Source organism: Coloeus monedula, assembly GCF_965178545.1.
Source record: "Coloeus monedula genome assembly, chromosome: 3".
Lineage (NCBI taxonomy): Eukaryota > Metazoa > Chordata > Aves > Passeriformes > Corvidae > Coloeus > Coloeus monedula.
In genome coordinates, this window is record NC_138783.1 from 94,047,572 (window position 1) to 94,068,414 (window position 20,843).

At 38.6% G+C, this 20,843-nt stretch overlaps 1 protein-coding gene across 1 annotated transcript in view; it reads left to right on the forward strand.

The window, feature by feature from the left end:
* The window catches only part of TUBGCP3 (tubulin gamma complex component 3), a 48,943-nt gene extending 29,082 nt beyond the window's left edge, over nucleotides 1–19,861 (forward strand). Inside the window, exons 9-22 of the mRNA XM_082277333.1 lie at nucleotides 626–694; nucleotides 4,343–4,475; nucleotides 5,768–5,934; nucleotides 7,274–7,384; nucleotides 7,758–7,866; nucleotides 11,690–11,879; nucleotides 13,167–13,302; nucleotides 14,092–14,160; nucleotides 14,946–15,081; nucleotides 15,986–16,074; nucleotides 16,210–16,341; nucleotides 16,732–16,872; nucleotides 17,405–17,521; nucleotides 18,991–19,861. Coding sequence (XP_082133459.1) covers nucleotides 626–694; nucleotides 4,343–4,475; nucleotides 5,768–5,934; nucleotides 7,274–7,384; nucleotides 7,758–7,866; nucleotides 11,690–11,879; nucleotides 13,167–13,302; nucleotides 14,092–14,160; nucleotides 14,946–15,081; nucleotides 15,986–16,074; nucleotides 16,210–16,341; nucleotides 16,732–16,872; nucleotides 17,405–17,521; nucleotides 18,991–19,149 — 1,758 coding nt within the window. The 3' untranslated portion in view covers nucleotides 19,150–19,861. The remainder of the gene's footprint in view (nucleotides 1–625; nucleotides 695–4,342; nucleotides 4,476–5,767; nucleotides 5,935–7,273; nucleotides 7,385–7,757; nucleotides 7,867–11,689; nucleotides 11,880–13,166; nucleotides 13,303–14,091; nucleotides 14,161–14,945; nucleotides 15,082–15,985; nucleotides 16,075–16,209; nucleotides 16,342–16,731; nucleotides 16,873–17,404; nucleotides 17,522–18,990) is intronic.
* Nucleotides 19,862–20,843: the final 982 nt, after the last annotated feature.

Sequence of the window (20,843 nt, forward strand, 5' to 3'; positions counted from 1 at the left end):
TGTTCATTTCTTCCATGTCAAGTGAAGAATCATATATAACTCTGACTTGATAAAAGGGCAAAAATTTAGAGTACTTGATCCGGCAGCACTTACTGGGAGTATTTTTTTTTGAGCATTGTGTTTTCTTGTTCATGTCATATAGTCTATACTGTAAATATAAAAATAATTGCCTAACTTCTGTGTTCTGTTGTTAGAGGCCTTCCTGAAAGGTAAACTCTATTACTTCACTGCATAGTGTATCTTACATGATTATTAAAAAAAAATCTTCAACTGGGTCATGTTATAATTTGTACATCCCTGTGCTAATTATTAATGCCATTGCTGAGATGATACATCTACTTGAAGAGTTACACTTGTCATAGTTTAATCTGTTGATATAGTTAAGACAACGAGAAACAAGGTCACTTGATAATGTATATATATTCTTGGAAAAGGTGTATGCAGCTCTTAGGGAAGCACTTACATGTTTGGCCATTTCTCTAAGAATTGGCTTTTATGCTGAAACTTGTAGAATGATTGCCTTCAGGAATTTTCTGACTATATTGGAAGTGTGGTGATAGAATCAAATCAGAAAGATTTCTCCTCATTACTCTTCCTTTTTTTTTTCTTTCCCCTTCTCTTACAGAGTTTTTGTGCTGCCTTACATCAGGAACTTAAAGAATACTACCGACTTCTGTCTGTTTTACATTCTCAGGTGAGTTAAGTGGTACGTATTCAACTTTACTGTTTTGTTCTACATTATCTAAATAGCTCCTATAAAGGTATACCTACCTATTCTGGTAGAATGTGAAGGATCTACAGCAGTTTCTGTTGACAGTGAAGACAATTCTCTGTAACTTGCATACTTCTTACTCTTTGAATGTATGTGCCCTTGAATCTTTTTCTCTTAGGAATTCACTGGTATTTGATATGTTACATAAGCAAGGAATACAATGTGTATTTCTAAGTCTGTCCCTGTTTTGCATCCTGTCAGTTTCATCTTGCATAATATCTTTATCATTCAAATCCCAAACAATGTGACACATCCTTGAGGGGAGAAAAAACTAATCTTTATTTCAAGCAGTGCATGATTCAGCAGTTAGTAATAACAGTTGCAACTTTTTTTTCTGTGTGGGGCAGTTTGTTCATCTTTTTTTGTCCCTTTGTTTTCTGAGAGTAAAGACATCTGTTCTGCAGATGTTTGTGTTTTACTATTTTTCTGTAACATATAGACCAACACAGTGCTGATAATCTTGCCGTTTGTCCACAAATGTTTGTAGATAAGTGCATCTAGATACTGTATCTAAAATTAAAGTAAAATAAACATTTTTCTACTGCTTGCCTTTTTTAAAGGGTTTTTAAGGGGTTCATTACTTGTAATGGTGAAAAATTTATTCTGAGAATTGACTTAAAGCTAAATTAAACTGCCTTTTAAAAATTCTAACTTCAATAAGATCTTTATAGTTTGTCATAGGCTTTTGTAAATGTTTTCAAAGCATTTGTTCTTTTTAACTCACTTGCAGTTCTTGAATATTCTTGACTTTTGGAATGCTTGTTATATATACTTTTTGCTTGTTTTTCCTGGCTATTATCCAGTTATTCCTTTTGTAGTTACTTCTTGCTCTGTCCAAAATATGTTTTCTCTCTTGGTTTGCTGAAGCTTTAATTTATTCTAACTTCTAAAACTTCTTGACCATGAAAATATTTGACTACTTTGAAATGCAGTTTTGTCTACCTTTCCTGCTCCACCAAACCTTTCAAAAGAAGAGATGAGTACGGTGGGAGGGAAAGCCTGTAAGGAGAAAACTAAAAGAAAGTTCTGGGGTTACTTATTTTCAAACTGCATTTGCCTTTGTGGTGGGTTGACCCTGGGCAGCAGTCAAGCACCCACCCAGCCTCTTGCTCCCCCCTGTCTCTTGAGGAATGGGGAGAAAATAGAAGGAAGACAAAAAGGCAAGTCAATCAAGTTAGTGATGGTTTAGAAGGGAAAGCAAAATCTGTGCGTGCAAGCAAAGCAAAGTAGGGAGTTCATTCACTACTTTTCATCAGCAGGCAGATGTCCAGCTGCTTCTGGCAAGCAGGGTCTCAGGATGCTTAACACTTGCTTGGGAAGAAAAACTCCATCACCACAAATGTTCCTACTTGCTTCTCCTTTCCCTGAGCTTTTTTTTTTTTCCTGAGAAAGCTCTTTGTCCTCCATAAGCTTGGAAGTGGTTTTCCAGGATTAGTTGCTATCCCAAGGAATGAAGTGAGTCTCACTGATGTGTAGCTGTATGGCTCCTCCTTCTTGAAGAGAGGAGTGCTATTTGCTTTCTCAGGGTCGTCAGAAACTGCCTCTAATTGTGGTGTTGCAAAAATAATGAAGAGTGGCCTTGTAGTGACATTGGCCAGCTCCCTCCCTCAACACTTATTGGTGCATCCCATTAGGTCCCACAGACTTAAGCATATCCTGTTTGTTTGGTGACCCTAGCCTGATCCTTTTCTACTCAGTCTTCCATGTTCCAGACTCCTCTTCTTATCTTGACATCTGGTCTACCCAACAGCAAATTTTAGCAAAATACCAAGGCAAAAAGGGCATTAAGTACCTCAGCATTTTCCATTTTTCCTGTCAGCCCTTTCCTAGCATCATTCAGTAGTTAGATACACATTTTTCCCAGTCTTACTTTTACTGCTGTTCTTGTTGCTCTTCATGTTCCTTGCCAGATTTATCTTCAGTGTTAGAGTTCATGAGTGCATTGAGCATGTTGATTAATTGCATTTTCATAGAGAACAGTCAATACAGTGTCTGTAATGCTTTGCTGCAGCAGCAGACTGGAGTTTCTGGGGAATCTAGGTCCCTCAGCACCTAATTGAAGGGGGTCCCTGAATCATGTTATGTTTGGATTTTCAGCAGCTCCTGGCAACATTCCTTCCCAAAGGTGTGAAATGAAGGAGATCTAGCAGTGGAGGAGAAATTCTTTTGTGGCTTGCAGGGTGGAAAGGATTGAAAGTCTCACTGCAGAATGGAGAGGAAAACTGTACCTTTCAGCTTCCTGAAAACATGTACAAAATTGACTTGAAATTAAATGTCTGCAGCATTCTTAGATTCAGGAGATTGTACAGGCTGCCAGCTTAGGAGTTGTTAACTGCAGTTCCAGAGAGCAGTACAGGCACAGAACAACAAGAATCTTGGTAAAGGGTTCTATACTCTCTTTATAACTTATGATGTCTTCAGAGCTTCCCCCGAGCATGTTTCTGCCCTTGAAACAGTAATCCTAAACATAGTGTGTACTATTCCGTAAGTGTCTCTGGTCTTTTTCTTGCAGGTTGTTTTCACATTGTCAGCCCATTTAAAAATGCAGTTCCACGATGAAGATGTACCATGTCTTCCCTAAAGCCAAAGGGTGGCTTTTGCTCATGTGTCTCTTTTACCATTGCTGATTTCCAAAAACACCAAAGAAAAATCCCAAACATGGACCCAGGAGCATTTGGAAGCAAATGAATTTAACTGGCTTTAAGTTAACTTGTGAACTTAATGTGGATGACACTAGTCTTAAATTTAATTAGTGTGTTGCACTTGGCTAAAAAAATGTGCTAGATGGGAAAGCACCGAGTGGGTTGGTTGTCACATACGAGAAACAGCATCTTCCGTAAGAGTTTGTCTGCTTGTACTGCTCTAGGAACTTGCTTCTATATTCTTAAGTTGTGTTCTTGTCCTGGTTATTCCATCTGTACTTGTAAGAGATTTGCATTTGCACCTTGGATGCAAATATTTGGTTGTTATTTTCCATGGTGTTGGAAGATTCATGGTGGTCACATTATGATAGAGTTTTCTTATTGTAGCTTTTAAAGTTTGGTGTTTTTCTTTCAGTGTAGCAATTCCTTAATCTCACTGTAAGGCAAACTTAAGTTCTGATGGCATCTGGAGGAAGACATTGAATGGGATTCGTCCCATGTTGAGCTAAAATAAGCTGCATGTGCAGTAATAAAAAATTTACCTCCTATAGCCTGCCTTTACTTTAGATGTTTTTCTTTACTCTTTTTTGAGTATCTCTTGCTGTCTTTCAGAATCTCTTCTTTCCTTTGCTCTTCTCTTTTCGTGACTATTATCTTGCTGTCTTAAACTTTCTTGGTCTTTGTGCTTTGTCTACCTTATTGCACTTCTGCTTGTCTCTGTTCTTTCACCTGTGCTTAATTCTCTGTTTCCACTAAAAATTGACTCTCAGGTTTTGGCCCAGTGATTTAAGGAGAGAATACATAACACAGGGTATTTCAAGTGTATTAGTAAAAATCTGACTTTAGAACAAACTATGAAACCTGAGTTCTGATTCAGTCCTGCTCAGTTGCATTCTTTGACATGTCTTTCTGTTTCTAACTTGATCAGTTGCAACTGGAAGATGATCAGGGCGTGAATTTGGGACTTGAGAGCAGTTTAACACTTCGCCGTCTTCTCGTCTGGACATACGATCCCAAAATAAGGTTAAAGACCCTTGCAGCACTTGTTGATCACTGTCAAGGTCTGTTTAACATTAATTTAATATTTCTGGGGAAGTTACATAACTTTGAGTAGTTGTGCATGCTAGATATTGATATCAATAATATTAGTGCTTGCTTGGACTTTTTTTTTAGAAAAATTTAAGTAGGTAATTCAGAGGATTCTCCCTCTTTTAGTTTAAACAAAGCATGACAAATTATAGTGCCATGTTGATACATTCAGACTTCCTACTTTTTTAAAACTAGAATGTGCTCAAAAAATTCAATTTTAAGTATGCACTTTTCATGCTATTTTCAATTACTCAATCATCTTGCAGAGAATGGTACACTGAAAAAACCCTAGTAATATATTATGAAGTGACTGGCTTAGTTTCTTCACTATGTATGAGTATTATGCAATTTCTCTGTATATGATGGCATAGAAGAATAATTTGCCATTTGTCCGTGGATTCATGTTAAACAACAAAACTTTGCAAATTTGCAAATATCATGTGATTTTGTTGGCAATCCACAAAAAGATGGTGGGGAGAGTAATGTTAGAGTTTACCAGAACTTTGGCTAGTAACTGACTAAACTGACCAGTTACTGATGCTTTTCCCTGAGGGTGCTTCAGATTTGAGATTGTAGCCCTTTAGAAAGAGCATCTTAGCCAAAAAAAACCTGTTTTACCTTGATTATTGGAATTGATAGCAAATTCTTTAAAAAATGGGCTTTACTTTTAAGATACTCGTGAAAATTGAGTTTTATGGCCTCTGCTGCAAGGAAGCTGTAAGCTGTGGAGTATAGCAGCAAAATCAAATATTCTATCTGTTTTTTAACTTTTTTTTTCGACAGCCTCTTACTTTTCAATTGCAAGAAGACAGGAGATATTACCTAATGGAGCTATGGGGGCAACTATAATCAAGAAACAGGAAAGCTGTGTTTGTGTGCATGTATGCACACAGAATATGAGTGTAAAGAACAGGAGAGAAAGAAAACATTCTAAGGCTCCTTTAATGCTTCTCTGGAAGCATAACATCAACCTCTGATTGTGATCTGATGTGTGATGATCTTGAAATTTGCGTTCCTCTAAGCTACCATAAAGTAGACAGAGAACTCTGCTCTTAATGCTTTAGTAAGATTAATAATTCATGCCTTAAAACCTAGGAATTCCCTGTTAGCAGTAAAAAAATCTACTTTTGCTACATTTTAGAATTGCTGTTTAGCAAGCTCATTGTGACACAAGGATAGCTAAAATCAATGGCTGCTAAATTGAAATGGGGTGTGTATGGTTTTCCTTCACATGTTTCTGTTCCTCTCCCCTATGATCTTACAGGGAGAAAAGGTGGTGAACTAGCCTCAGCAGTTCATGCCTACACTAAAACAGGAGATCCCTACATGAGATCTCTGGTTCAGCACATTCTTGGCCTAGTATCCCATCCTGTACTGAACTTCCTTTATCGCTGGATTTATGATGGAGAGCTGGAGGATACATACCATGAGGTAATGTACGTGCTACAGTAAATACTTCATCTCTTTGCCTTGGGGTATAATAATCTGTGGGAATTTAGAGGAGAGTTTGAAAAGTAGGGTGTGATGAAAATGTATAACATGAGTAAGCAATACATACAATAAGAAACTGAAATATCACTCTCTTCACGAATTCTTCGTGAATTTGGTATCTGCAGGTTGCAGTGTTGCAGTATGTTGTCTTCAACAAATCATATCTTCGGTCTGGTTAGTAGAGTCAGAATGGTGCACTGACAGTAGCTTCTTGTTTCTGAAGGCAAAACAATTTCTCTATATCTTTTCTTGCTTACTGTAACAACAGTAATGTATGCAGAGTTCTTTGTAACAGTTTAGAATGTAAGCCTTGTATTTGAAATGAAGCTCATCTTTCTCTGACTGCATGCTATTATCCTTGATAAGTAAGTTCAAACTAGGTAGAAGAGCTTTATGATTCCAGAATAGAAACTCTGCAGAGTTATTTCTTGTGACTTCTGTAACATCAAGTTCCAGTAATTGTCCTTTTTCTTCTTGGAAATATTTTTATGCTTTTTTAAATTCTCTCAACACATTCCTGTCTCCAATCACTACAGTCTTTTTAAAGTGATTAGATTTTTAAAAAATTTTTTTTCCAAGAAGGCAAAGAATCATTTTTTTAAATTATTTGAGCACTTCTGAGAAAATCTGAGTAATTTTACTTGAGAGTGAAATATGCTGTTTCTTTGGAATGTCCTTATTTTGGTTAAAATTTGAGTGACAGTAACAGCTGATCTTTAAGGTCAGCATTATGTAAAATGTCTATTAATCTTCTTTTAGAAGTGTAAAATAGATTCTTTTTTTCCCAGCTACTCCCCAGATATGAGGTTTTGTCTTCGTTAGCTCTAACCTCTGCATGTGCACTGTAAGAGCGTTCTTAATCTTAAAAATTATTGTTGGATGTGTTGTACTGAAAGCTACAATTTTAGTATTGTAGACAGTTTTGAACTAAGACAATTGAGCATTCTTGGAGAAAATGGTGTTTGGAGGCAGTGAAAAAAGTTTGTGTCCAGAAAATGGGTGTATATCCTCAGGATGAGGACAGAATCCATCCAAAATTCACTTCAACGAAACTAATAAAGTCGTTTTAGTTTTTTTACAAATGAGAGGATTCTCTTGTGTGGAGTTGAGAGACTATAGCATTTGATCACCGTATCAACTGCAAAATTTTTTGGGGATTGTGGGGTTTTTTGTGGTTTTTTTTTCTTCTCCATCTGTTAAAATAGTAGGAATAATAGGTGAAACTATAGGTTAGAGTTTACATTAGTCTTTTGCTTTTAATATTTATTTCAATCTTCAGTTTTTTGTAGCTTCAGATCCTACAGTTAAAACTGATCGGTTGTGGCATGACAAATATACTTTGAGGAAATCAATGATCCCTTCTTTTATTACAATGGAGCAATCAAAAAAGGTATGAATCTAAAAGTTCATCTTCTGGTGATTTGTTTGTCCTATGCTGCTGCTTAGATTTCTATTGAGAAAATAGAGGACAAATTTAACAAAGAGTAATCCTCTCAGGAATTTTAGAATTGTTTCCTGAGGAAGAGACTGTAGGACTGTTTTTCCTTTCCATTCTCTAACTCTTAAACTGGGGGAAAAGAACTTTGTGTTTAAAACCTTTTCATGTTAGCATTGCTGTTCTGGATTGCTGAGGTTGGGATTGTGAAACTAAGGGCATAGAAAGATGACAGCATATCTTGTTGTCCTGGTGGTTGTGGGCGGCTTCTTCATTTGGTGTTTTTTTTATGTGCAAATCACTTTTTTAAAAATCCTGTTTTGTTCAGGTTCTTCTAATAGGAAAATCCATAAACTTCTTGCATCAAGTTTGTCATGATCAAACTCCATCCACAAAGATGATTGCTGTTGCAAAATCTGCAGAGTCTTCAAAAGATGGTACAGTATTCATATTATTCAGTGTCTCCCCTTTGAACTGACCTCCCGTACAATACTTGTTTTAGACTGTAAACTGACTTTATGGATGGTGGGGTGGAAAGGAGTACAAAAGTCCCATCTGCCTTAAAATATAGATAATATAATGGATACTTCTTTTTTACAGAAGATGTATGTTGATGCATGTGCATAATTTTCTTAATTTGATAGGTTTGCTGGATGTTTGTTAATGTACTGAATTTCTGAATGAAACCATTTTAAAAAACAGTTTGCCTTCAGCTGCCTCAGCTGGGGTGGGAGCAGGGATATTCTTGTGCTGCAACAAGAATATAGTATGTTTGACTTCTCATCAAATATACTTCATCATACAATTCCGTAATAATACTGAGTTAACTTTGTGGTTGAAAATAAAAATACTCAGTTGGTTGTAAATAAGAGAATGAGCAATAAAAACAGGCCAGAAGCCTTTTTTACCTTTCTGCTAATGCACCATACCAATACGTCAAAAAAAATTGAGTATGTGGAATGTTAGTAAAATTCTTTTTGAAGATTACTTAAATTGGGGTTGCTGGCTGTTGAACATGGAACCAAAACTTAACTATCAGAATTCCTTCAGTTTATTTTATTTTATTTAAAACAGATCTCGATTTTAATGAATGAGAACTTGTATATCATTTGTAGTTATTTTTTGGTGGCATGTTTGTTGCAATGAAATTAACATCATTATGACCAAAGATAGCAAATAGTAACCATCTAAACCAAAGAGGCTTTATGTCTGAATACTAAGCAAAAATTGTGTAGGATACCGCTACATCTCAGAGAAAGGAATGATTGCTGCCTTCTGGTGAAAGTGGTATTTTGCCTCTGTAACTTCTTTTGATAACTTGTTTAATATACCAAAGATAGTTTAACTGTTAAGATATCCCAGTGAGCTGTAAGTTTTCTGATGCTAATCATCTAAATATTTTTCTGTCAAATTCTTGTTTTCAAAGAATATCCTTCTTTACACTTTAGAACATAATATTACTTACATAATAACTTTAAAGCTTGTGTATGTGGGGTTGTTGGGTTTGGGGGTTTTTTTCCCCCCAAATAACCTTGGATTAGTTTTAATAGTAACTCTTCACAGTATGGATTTCTGGCATGAGTACCTCCATGAAAAATGTTCTAGTAATAAAATCCCACCCACATCTGGAAGAATAAGTCATCTAATAATGTGATTCTTGTACCATGTTCAGTGCTTGCTTAGTCAAAGATAAGCCTAAAGTGCAGAGAGGGGTCAGGGTTAAGTGAATAAGGGCTATAAATGCATTTAAACAATCATCATGCCAGCTACTCCTGGAAAAAAGGAAAAAACATTCTTTGGCAGCACTATTTTCACCACTTCATACAGCATTTATGGCCACGCTTTTCCAATATTACTTTAAATTTGCACTTGTTTCTCTCTCTCCTTGACTGAATGGAAGATCTGTGCAAATGCAGGTTTCCTATTATGTAGGGGATGAGTGCTTCAAAGCACCTACATTATCTTAAGTGCTGAGAATAACTGTTTGAGACTGAAGCATAGTTTTAAAAATATGTTACTCTATCTGCAGTGTGCTGAAGGCATGCTGACCTTGTGGTTGGCAGCCTAAATACCTCGTGGTATTGCATTGCTTTAATTTTGCATGAAACTGCATTTGCGTTTAGGGCATTTTACCCATTTAATCCTGAAAGAACATCCTCTGTCAGAGATGTTGGAAATGCTTCCTTTCATGCTTGTTTGTGCCATCTGACAATATTCTGAAAGTCCTTTTAGATAATTACTTATTATTAAGATCATGGAAAGCTAGGATGTCAGCCTGAGTTCTGGATGCTTTTTCTCATTTTAAATCTCAATATTTCATGGGTTTGGCTGTGTTATTGCTTTCATTTGCTTTGGGATCTTAATGATCATGTTTCTCCAGCTTCCTTTTGATGCTGAAGTAATCAGGGTGTAGAAAACTGTCTGAACATGTATTAAAACAAGAGGTCTGACATAACTGTATAGAAGTTGGTCATCTTGCCTGGCAGGGAATTTTACAGCTTCTGGGAGAGAGGAACAGTAAGAAAGGCAGATAAAGTGACCTCAGTCCCAACATGTAGTTGTAGTCCATAGTTTGGGGTCTTCTGGACCAGGAATGACACTACATTCAGTAGCAGCTCATGGACCTGCCTGTCAGTGCTTTTAGTCTGACCCTTTCTTTATCCATTTCTAGCTTTTCAGTGTTCTGAGATAATTTTGCACAGTTTTCAAAACTTGTGCCTAGGCCTCTTGTTTGTTGATGTAAACAACCTTTTTAGCAGTTTTGCATGGCAAACGGGAATGCTGCGTTTTGCCTGTGCTGGGGTGTGTGTGTTTATGCAGAGGTAGTGCATTACAACTACATAGGTAAAACTGAACTTTCCAGTCTGAGTTGAAGGACTGTGGCCAGGTCACTTCCTTCAAGGCAAGAGGATCAGTACTAAGGAGAGGGGAAAGGCTGCTTTTCCTGCTTGAGACAGTAAGAAGTTGAGACTGGTCTGTGTATCTCAGAGGTACTGCCTTAGACACGCTCACCCCTGTGTGAGGACCAGCATGCCTGACATGGTGGGCTGGCTACAGACAAGCCAGGGAGTTGCCTTCTGGCTTTGCCTGTGCCTTGAGCTGGTGCTAGGCCCAACCTCTGTGTCCAGTGGCTGAAGATAACTGGCTGGTAACTCTCTCTGGATTGGCTTGTTCCCTCTTGTTTTGCCTGTAAGGCTCACAGCATCTTGAGGAAGGACACTTGCACTTACTGCAGGCTGTATTAATTCTCACATCTGTAAGGTTGATATGTGTTACTTGACTAAATAGTATTTCTCTTGTGTAAGGATTTTAAACACAGCAATGTATTATAAAAGTGTCATCTTGTTGACATCTCTTGCACTTTTTGTGTCTTACGGAGAGTTTCACTGGTTACTGAATCATAGTTTGGAAACCTCTGGGAATGTCAGTGAACCAGACATTGAATTTTCCCTTTTTAAAGAGTGACTTCTTTATTAGAGCCACTGCTTATTTCTTCAGTTTGTAAGCATTTTATTAATTGAGTAGTTAAAGTGAGAGTATATCCTTTAATGCTGAAGAAGGTCTGATTTTTGTGATCGTTGGCAATCCAGTATTTGGAGTATTGTTCCATGTTGCCTGAAGAGGCTGCAGTTCTTGCTATCTTGTAACAGCTTTACCTGAGTCCCTTTCTCGATAAGCTTATAGTTATAGAAAACAGTGAAATAAGCTTCCTACTACTTTCTACTGCTTCCTGCTTTCTGTCCCCAAATTGCCTTGCTTGAAAGATGGAGAGAAAATATCAGGTTGCTGGCTGTCTCCCAGGTAAAACGAGAATCTCTCATTCTTTTATATATAGAAAATCTCTCCTGAGTTTTTTAACATCCTGATTCTTTGATTTATTTTTCCCCAGACCCTTAGAAGTGCCTTCTGATTTAGATTCTCCCCAACAAAGGTTTTTCCTAACTCTGAGCTTTTAGATCTCCATAAATTATTTCATTTGTAAACTGCGATATTTCAGCAAGCTTAAAAATCCCCACCTTTTTCTGTAAAAGTGACATAATATGAGCTTCTACTGGAAAGTACAAACTGGGCACAGATTAAAAGTAATATTGTTGAAGTATAGGCTGCTTTAGACTTGCTTTTGCTTTGGCTATGGCAAATGAATAGCTGAGTGGATCAGAAGAAATGGCAGTTTTTCTGTTTGTGTGTTTCAACTCCAAAGCTTGTTTGCCTCAGTTTTGGAAAACTACTAATTTAATTTTAATTTTTATTTTCTTTTAGCTGCTGATTTGTTCACAGATCTGGAAAACGCATTTCAAGAGAAAATTGATGCAGCTTATTTTGAAACCAGCAAATACCTGCTGGATGTTCTCAATAAGAAGTACAATTTGCTGGAACACATGCAGGCCATGAGGCGCTACTTGTTACTTGGTCAAGGAGACTTTATCAGGCATTTAATGGACTTGCTCAAGTAAGACAATAGGAAGGGTAATTATGTTGAATTTCTGATGATTCTGTGCATGATCAGCACAGAAACTTTTTTGCTTTTTGAAGAGGACCCTCTAAGTACCTTGTTCAATTAAACCTTTGAGTAATAACTTTTAAATTCTATTTTGGATTTAATTTCTTTGACCCTGAGGCTTAAAATTTGTTCTTCCTTTTTGATTAGGCATACATACAGTACCATTTCACAAAGTCTTGAAAAGTTGCATTAATGTAGATATCTTTATGCCAGCCCTGTGACAGCCTTGAGGATGTTGGCACTTCTCTTGCTCCTGTCAGCAAATTTAAGCAGAAAAGTTCTGCTGCTCTTGATGCTGCTGGTTAGCGCTGCTGGGACTGTTAGGCCTCTCTGTATTTTGGGGGTGTTTGGTCCAAAACATTGTGTCCAAACCCCTCAATGCAATTTAAAAAATCTAATTGATTCCTCACTGGCTTCTGTTTTAAGCACCCAGGTGCACCCACAACCACCGATTCCAGTTTTTAAAGTGTATTGAGAACTCACTTTTACATGGTGGTGCTACTGATGAAATTCAGTCAGTCAGAAGGGTTGTTTGCAAAGCTTTTCTTTGATCTAGAGGTCAGGCTTTGTAATAGAACTTTCATTACCTTGTTTTTAAATCAAAATCAAGATTGTCTGCTGGCAGTTTGTACATGACTATGCTTTTTAATGTGAAGCAGAATGAGGTTAGTTTGTGGAGTCAGTATTACATTTGAGGCAGAAGGAGTGAGAGGCTTTCCAGTACTGATCCTGAGGGAAAGAGAGAGGTAGTACAAGACCTGCATGTTGCAACTCTTTGGAAAGTTGGAGTTACGTAGAGGGGGAGTGGGTTTCTGTGTTTCTGCCAGCACTTCTGAGCCTGCAAGATGGCGATCAGAAGGTTTCTGAAAACTGAAGTGAAATTATTGGTTTGATGTGCTAATGATGTAATCTGCCTCATTTTAGATATGAATGCAACTCAGATTAGAGACTAGCTAAACTAGCAATCCTGGTAACTTCAAATTACTGGCATTAAATGAGGATTAAGTTACTCCTCATGCTAATGTTCAGGAGTATAGCTGCATATGAGTACACATACTCTGCTCATACTCTGTGCAAATATTTTGCTCACTGCTTCTTCATGATTAAGACTGAAAGAGTAATACGATAAGTTTTTAATGTCTCTTAGAAAAGAGTTTTGCTGTGTGCTGCAGTAACTACTGAATTGCTGCTGCAGAGTATTTCAGTAATGTACTATGACTGTTTCATAACCACCAGGCCAGAGCTTGCACGACCAGCTACCACCTTATATCAGCATAATCTAACTGGAATCCTGGAAACAGCAGTGAGGGCAACAAATGCCCAGTTCGATAATCCTGAGATTCTCAAGCGATTGGATGTTCGACTTCTGGAGGTCTGTTGCATCATGGTGACTGACCTGAAACATACCTTTGTGTGTGTGTATACATGCAGACATCTATTTTGTGTGTGTATATGAGTACATTTCTCCCCTTCCTTGCCACTGAAGTGTACTTTGAATAATATAAAGGTCATTTAGTAAGTCTTCTTATTTTCCCTTTCCCTGTCTGTTGTCTGTTTGTATTTCAAGATACGGGTTTGCAGCCACTGACAGTACAAGGTTGACTCTTTGGGGCCTAACAGAAATTTATGCTGATGGCCCTGATTTGAGGTTCTCCAAACAGCTCTTACTGCTGTTGCTCTTACAAGAATTGGAGCAGGAAGGGGCAGGTTGGGGTGTGTGTCTTCTTCTTGCCCTTAGTTAAAAAAAGAAAAGCATTGAAAGCACATTTCATGGAAGAGACCTGTGGTAAGAAACTTTAATTAATGTGAAAGCTTCATTCCCAGAGGTGAGACTTTAGTGATGAGCTGTATCATCTGAAATAAGTATTTCAGATGCCAAAGAATTTTTTCCTTACCTTTATTTTCCTTTATTGTGTTCAGTGGAGAAACACTGACATTAGAAACATCAATATTTGTGTGAGATGAGTCTCACCCTTGTATCACAGGGTTTGATTAATTTTTGCTAAATCTGCTACTTTCAGCAAAAAACTCCTGTATCTCTTGTTGATGTGGATGCATGTTTGCTCATAGGCCTTTCAGAATGAAAGAGTAAGCAAGAGTTGGTCTTCAGCATTAGTATGCTCTGATTATACACTGACAGTAGCATATCTTTTTAATCCAGGTGTCTCCTGGGGACACTGGATGGGATGTCTTCAGCCTGGACTATCATGTCGATGGGCCAATAGCAACGGTAATGTCATACACTGCTGGTTCTGAATGTGTCTTGGGTGCTGAATTAAATTGCTAAGTGTTTTTTGTTTTTGTTTTTGTTTTTTTTTTTTATTGAGGTAACCTTTTTTTGTTTTGCAGTGTGAGATCAGAGATGGTATTTTTGGCATCTAGGATGTACCCACTGTATTAACAGTTAAACAAAAATCTCAATTCTTAGCAGTTAACTGTGAGTGCTGAAAAGCTGCATTTAAAACAGTCATTACTGAAAATCATTTGTTCCAGCAGTTTTTAGCAAGTACTTAATAAATTGAGTGCTCCTATTCTTTGATAATTATTAGTCTGTAGATGTTCATTTGGGAAAATTTGCAAGGAACTGAAGAATGTATTTGTGGAGAACTTACTTATGCTGTCTAAATGGCATTTGATCGGTAGTTGCACTGTTTATCAGAATGTATTTAGCCTCAATAAAGAACTTGTAAAGAACTTTTTTTTTAAGCAGGACAAACTGTGAGTCTGACCAGCAGAAGGCATTTCCATGTGCAACTTTAAAGGAGGCTTAGGCTTTATGTTCACCCCCTTCTTATGCTTCCAGCAGTGCCCTCTGCCTACTTAAATGCTAGGTAACTGTACAGCCTTCAAGGGAGGATCTTTCCAAAAGCTCTGGGAGTTCCAGGAAACTTTTTTTTTGCTATATTTACCAATAAACTGCATGGATCAGGTAAGATGGTCTGTGAAGAGGTTCTTGGTACTTCAGGACATATGGTATGTCTATTAATTTGTACTGATATTTTCTTTATTCTGTAGGTATTTACACGTGAGTGCATGAGCCACTACTTAAGAGTATTTAATTTCCTGTGGAGAGCGAAGAGAATGGAGTATATTCTTACTGATATATGGAAGGGACATATGTGCAATGCAAAACTTCTGAAAAGTATGCCAGGTGAGTGGTGTCCAGATGGATGACATGCTTGTAAAATGGATTTACATGACTGCGTCTTATTTTATGTGTGTTAAGAGGGGGGGAAAAAAAGGTCTGATGAATGATGTACAGATTAATTTTGTACTTTGTTGCTCCTCTTGGCTGGCTGTTTAATGGGTAGGTAATGGTGATGATGAAGGTAAAACAGCATTATTGTAAATGGAAGTTTCCTATTTGTTGTTTTACTTAATCCTTGGTCCCTTTCTTGAAAAGTCACACTAATACAAGTATCTTTATGCTGGCCCAGTTGTGAGACTGTAACTCTTCCATCCCTTTGTAGTCATATTCCTTTAGGCCTTCCTATTTGTACCCCATGTCTCCCTCTTTCTTGTGCTGTCTGTTAACTATTTAGTCTCATACATGCACAGTTCTGAATTTGCTAGTTTTACCTTCACTTATTCCCTTTGCTTTTGTTTAGCTAAGAACAGAAGAGGCTGAGAAGAGAAAGATATTTTAGAAGAAATAAGAAAGCTCTGAAATGTAGTGGCTCTGGTGTATATTTCATGGACTGGGACTTTTTGATCCTATTTCTCAGTTAGAGAATATAGTCATATTTGTGAGCATCCGTACTGGTTCACTCTTGAATTTTTTTTAATCAATCTATGTTTCTTTCAGTAAAAAATACCTATTGAGAGTTACACTTCTTTGTCATAGTAATACTTTCAAGTTTATTGTTTTATAATAAAGAACTTTTGGTGGGCGGGAGAGGACACCTGGCCTCAGAAGGTCCCTGCTGCTACCAATAAGATTATTAGTGGCTGTGTTATGAAGTATTCAATTTGGTGACAAAAAATTTACCAAGCTGATTTGTTGGCTGTGCTTGTCCTTGCAGTCCTTAACATGCCATCTCTGGATTTTTTTACAGAGCTTTCTGGGGTGCTGCATCAGTGTCACGTTCTGGCATCAGAAATGGTCCATTTCATTCATCAAATGCAGTATTACATTACATTTGAGGTATACTCTACCCATGCAATTATTTACTTGGAAAATGAAGCACTTTTAATATTCTGTATGTGTTGTGTGTCTTAAATTTCAAAGAGCTTGTCATCTAGCAAATCAAAACGGCCCAATCCTGTATCATTGCTCCAGGTGCTTGAATGTTCATGGGATGAACTCTGGAACAAGGTCCAACAAGCACAGGACTTGGATCACATCATTGCAGCTCATGAAGTTTTTCTGGACACAATCATAGCTCGGTGCTTGCTGGATAGTGATTCCAGGGTAAGTCTTCTCCTTTGCATGAAATTGTAACTTTATGATCTTGGCATATATGTTAGGAACCACCTTCTTTAACATGGTAGGAGCAAAGGGAAAAATCATTTTTATTCCTCTGATACATGATTTTATAATGATAGGTTCTGTACCTACTGTCCAGACATAGTGACACATGTTGATAAAAAACTTGCTGCAGTGTGGGCCAGCTGGTTTTCGTCCTAGGAAGCTGTGTGATCATGCAACAGCTGCCTTAGGGCTTTGCAAAACAGTCTCTCTGGCTGTGTAAAAAAGATTGGTTTTGTATTTACTCCTATTCTGGAGAAAGGTGGTAACCTAAAACTCTTGTGCTGTGCAGCTGTTTAATTAAAATCAATTATTTTGTTGACTGTCTCACAGGTACTTCTCAACCAGCTTCGAGCAGTTTTTGACCAGATCATTGAGCTCCAGAATGCCCAAGATGCGATGTACAGAGCTGCTCTGGAGGAGCTGCAGCTGAGGTTGCAATTTGAAGAGAGAAAAAAGCAGCGTGAGCTTGAGGTGCAATAAGGATATTACTAGAATGTGAAAAGGAATTGAGGTGTTTTATATGTGGAGGATTGTAGATACTATGTAGAGGTACAGCAAAAATGAAAAATGTAGTTGGGACAGATGTAAAAGTCAGCAGCAGTTGCTAGTGACTTCAAGCAAAATTGATGAGTGGTGTTTTTGATTTCTGTCTTGCCCAAAATCTAAGCTGATTTCTCTAGTGGCCTTTGGAGGATGAGAAATTTAGGGCTTTTCTAGATGAAGTAAATGGAAACCTTTTGCAAAAACTGCCATAGCTCCATATCTGCCTCCCTGCTGCAAGACTGTGACATGCAGTGTTGGTGTGAGACTTGCCTGCTTTGCTGACCTCTTCTTTCTTTCATGTGCTGTACAACCCCCAAGGGGGGTCTGATAGCCTCCATATTGGAGGCTCTATGTCTCTCTGTGGCAATGGTTTTTAGAAACCTGATGTAGCTGGGCAGAGGGTGGCCCAGTTAGCACTTGAATCATATGATGTTTCACCTCTTGTTTGGTTTCTATGTAGGGCAAGTGGGGTGTAACTGCATCAGAAGAGGAAGAAGAGAACAAGAGGATGAAAGAATTTCAAGACTCAATACCTAAAATGTGTTCACAGCTGCGAATACTCACTCACTTTTACCAGGTGCCTCTCAAATTATATTTTTCTAAAATACGTTGAGCTTTGTGTAGAAATGAATTTCAAATATTGAGGTGTAACTTCTGTATTCTTGTGTGCGCAGTTTGTGGATCTAGATCTTTGTTTTTTCCTTCTCTACTTGTAAGCCTGTGCTCACTGTTCCTTAGTGGTCAAAGGTTTTATGATCATTTATGTTCCCTGACAAAGGACAAGAGTCATTTCATATAAGTTGTCTTCTTCCTCCAGTAGTGAAAGTAATAGCTATCTTCTGGTGTAGTCTGAGGGGGAAAAAGATAGAATTCCTTCTGCATTCCATGTTTTCCTCACTGTCTTTGCAAGTTGTTAGTAAATACTGCAGAAAGTTTCTTATTAAGGGCCTAACACTTAATTTTAAGCTCACTGAGGTGGGCAGTGGATAAGATGTTTGGGAGAACATGTGCAGTCTATCTTCTATAAGTAGTTTATTCTGGCTTTGTCTTAATTTGTTACATCTGATGCGAAAGCTACCATTCCCCAGAAAAATTGAGCCTAAGTCTTTAAGTGTAGGTTGTAAATAAATTGTGGTTTATGTGCTCTACAAGATTGCTACAAGTTGGCAATGTAGGTGTTGCCTGCTTGGACTGTATTCATGCTGAGCCCTACTATGCATTTTCCATACAGGATTTCCCCTGGCCAGCCTTGGTCATCTTTGGAGATAATGGAGTGCTCTAGTTGTGGGTGTGTTCATGTTAATATTTAGTGGAGATTAGGAATGAGCTCTTCAAGTGAGTCTTCCCATCCTCCCTAAGTCCTCTGCTTTCCTGTGTCCTGCAGGACTCTTGCAGTGGCATGGCTAGGGCTGAATGGGAAGATGGGATGCAGAGGTGTGCCTCCCACATGCCAAGTGCAAATCCCCCATCAAATCACTCCAAATGCAGTCTAGTTGGGTCTGCAGCACTGACTGCCCTACTGGGCACATGCTTTGCTGTTCTAGGGTATAAGTCCTGCTGTACTACCCATATCAAATGGGTATGTTTGAAGCAAGCAGTACTCTAATGCTGGCCTGGATGGCATTGGACTCGCAACAAGGACTCAAGGTGAGGTCTCCTGTTGGCACAGATTGGATCCTGAATGCTGTCCTGAGGCAGTGGCACGCAGAGGCAGCTGCTCTGCAGCCTGGGAGTCTTCTGACATTTGGAGTGTGCCAGCAGGGCACAGGGATTGGGGAGCAAGCTTTAAAAGACTGAGCTGTTTGCACTGGAGACTCTGGCATGCACAGCAGATACTTGAAAAATAAAAATGGAGGTCTGGGTTTTTGCAGAAAGTATGAATCCAGCATATCTGATTTGTTAACTGTAGGATATGGACCCTTGTGCTTGCCTTTCCCCAGATTCTCTCTGCCTCTTTACCACGTCTGTGCACCACCTGATGTTCCTGTGCAAAATGCACCAGGGCTGTTTTCTTAGCTGTCTCTTGGGTTTTTCTTTCCCCCTCAGGGAATCGTCCAGCAGTTCTTGGTCCTGCTGACAACCAGTTCCGACGAGAGCCTTCGGTTCCTGAGCTTTAGACTGGACTTCAACGAGCACTACAAGGCCAGGGAGCCACGGCTGCGTGTGTCGCTGGGCACACGAGGCAGGCGCAGCTCTCACGTGTGACACAGCTGCCGAGGGGGCACCGAAGGTGTGGGACCTCCCGCTGGACACACGGCCGCCGCTGGGGACAGTGCAAGCAGACGCTGGCATCGGTGCCTGCCATTGCTGCAGGCAACGTTTTCAGTCATGTGATTGTGTGACACTGGATAGCAGAAAGCAAAAAAGCAGGGTTTTTTACACTGATGTTTCTAGAATTACCAGACTGTATGGGCTGATTGAACCTCATGCAATCAACTTGTTAAATCATCCTTTTAAACAAACGCCAATTTTATTTGAAGCTTTCTGAGCTTTTTCCACTGTAACTTATATCTGTGTCAAAGGAATCACATGTTCTTTTGTTTATAGAAAGCACCATTTCCTTTTTTAACAAGAAAATAAGAAGGTTATTTTTTCTATATGTACTTGTTCTATTTGAAGAGAGCTTTTGTTAAAGCCAACAGATCAGGACCCAGACCTATTGTCCTTGTTAAGAAGCTATACAGCATTTCGTTATGCTGATTTTCAGTGTTGTGATGTGTTTGACTGTGTGAGAAACTTTGTATCAGGAGACATAAACTTATATTTAATTTTTTTGTTGTTTTCAAAGTTAAAAACCTGAAATAAAAATTTAGTGGAGAAATTCTATGGTTACTGTACAGGAGCAAACTATAGAAGCAGAGTCAGGAGTGTACCTGTTGCACATAAGATCTAAAAATGAGGTTAGAGCCTCGGTACTGAAGGGAAGTGTTGGTTAAGCTTGAATACTTAGTGTCCAAAATCAGATATGTAGAAACAAACTGACTTGGCTAATGTTGACTTCATTCTCTTCTCTTTCCTATTTTTTTCATTGTAAATATTTATATATTGCTGTTCAGATGTTGGGGAGAGGAGGGGGATTCTTCTTTTGCAAAGTTGTCATTATATCAGGTCATTTATTATGTTCCACAAGTGCGAGCTTAGAAAAATAAAAACACAAATATCTTTCAAACAAGTGTGTTGCTTTTTGTAATTGAAAGTTTATGATTTTTTCACAGGTTAGGAAAGGAGAATCTTCTAGTCAGAAGCATATTGATTTACAGATCGCTTCCCATTGCAGGATTGTGGTACTAGTTTAACTGAGAGTTGTCTGCAGTTCATTAATTAACAATTACCCTCAGATCAACCAGGTCCGAGGCCTTTTTTGCCTTTTGCCCTTGCTCTGCTTGAACCCTTGGGAGACAGAGGCACCTGTCAGGCCATTCAGGTAAGGCTCCTGTGAGCGATCATGGCAGTGAGCTCTGATGGGGACCGTGTGCTGACTTGCAGCCCTGGACTAGCTGGTTTGCTCTCTGGACACCAGGATTCCTGTTGTGCAGGCCTTGGAATCCTTGCTTTTGTTAAAACATGTAAGGCTTTTAACCCTGTGCCCTGCTGGTGCAGGTACTGTCACGGGGTGTCGTGTGCAGGCAGCATTTCAGCTGTGAGCAAGGATGGACTCTGAAGCTGGTGCTACTTGTTGAGCCAAGGGAAAGTTGAAGAGTGCTCAGCTTGGCATCATAAGGTCATGGATCATTTGACAGCCAGAAATAACTCCGTGTTTGCCAGTGTGGTGGGAGCATATTGTTGGAAAGTCTGGAAGAACAGCAAGATTATTTGTGTTTTGACCAAAACTCAGAAGAAAGTTAGCTGCATGGGCACTCTTTCAGCTGTTGGGTTGAGAGATGGGTGTTGCATGATCA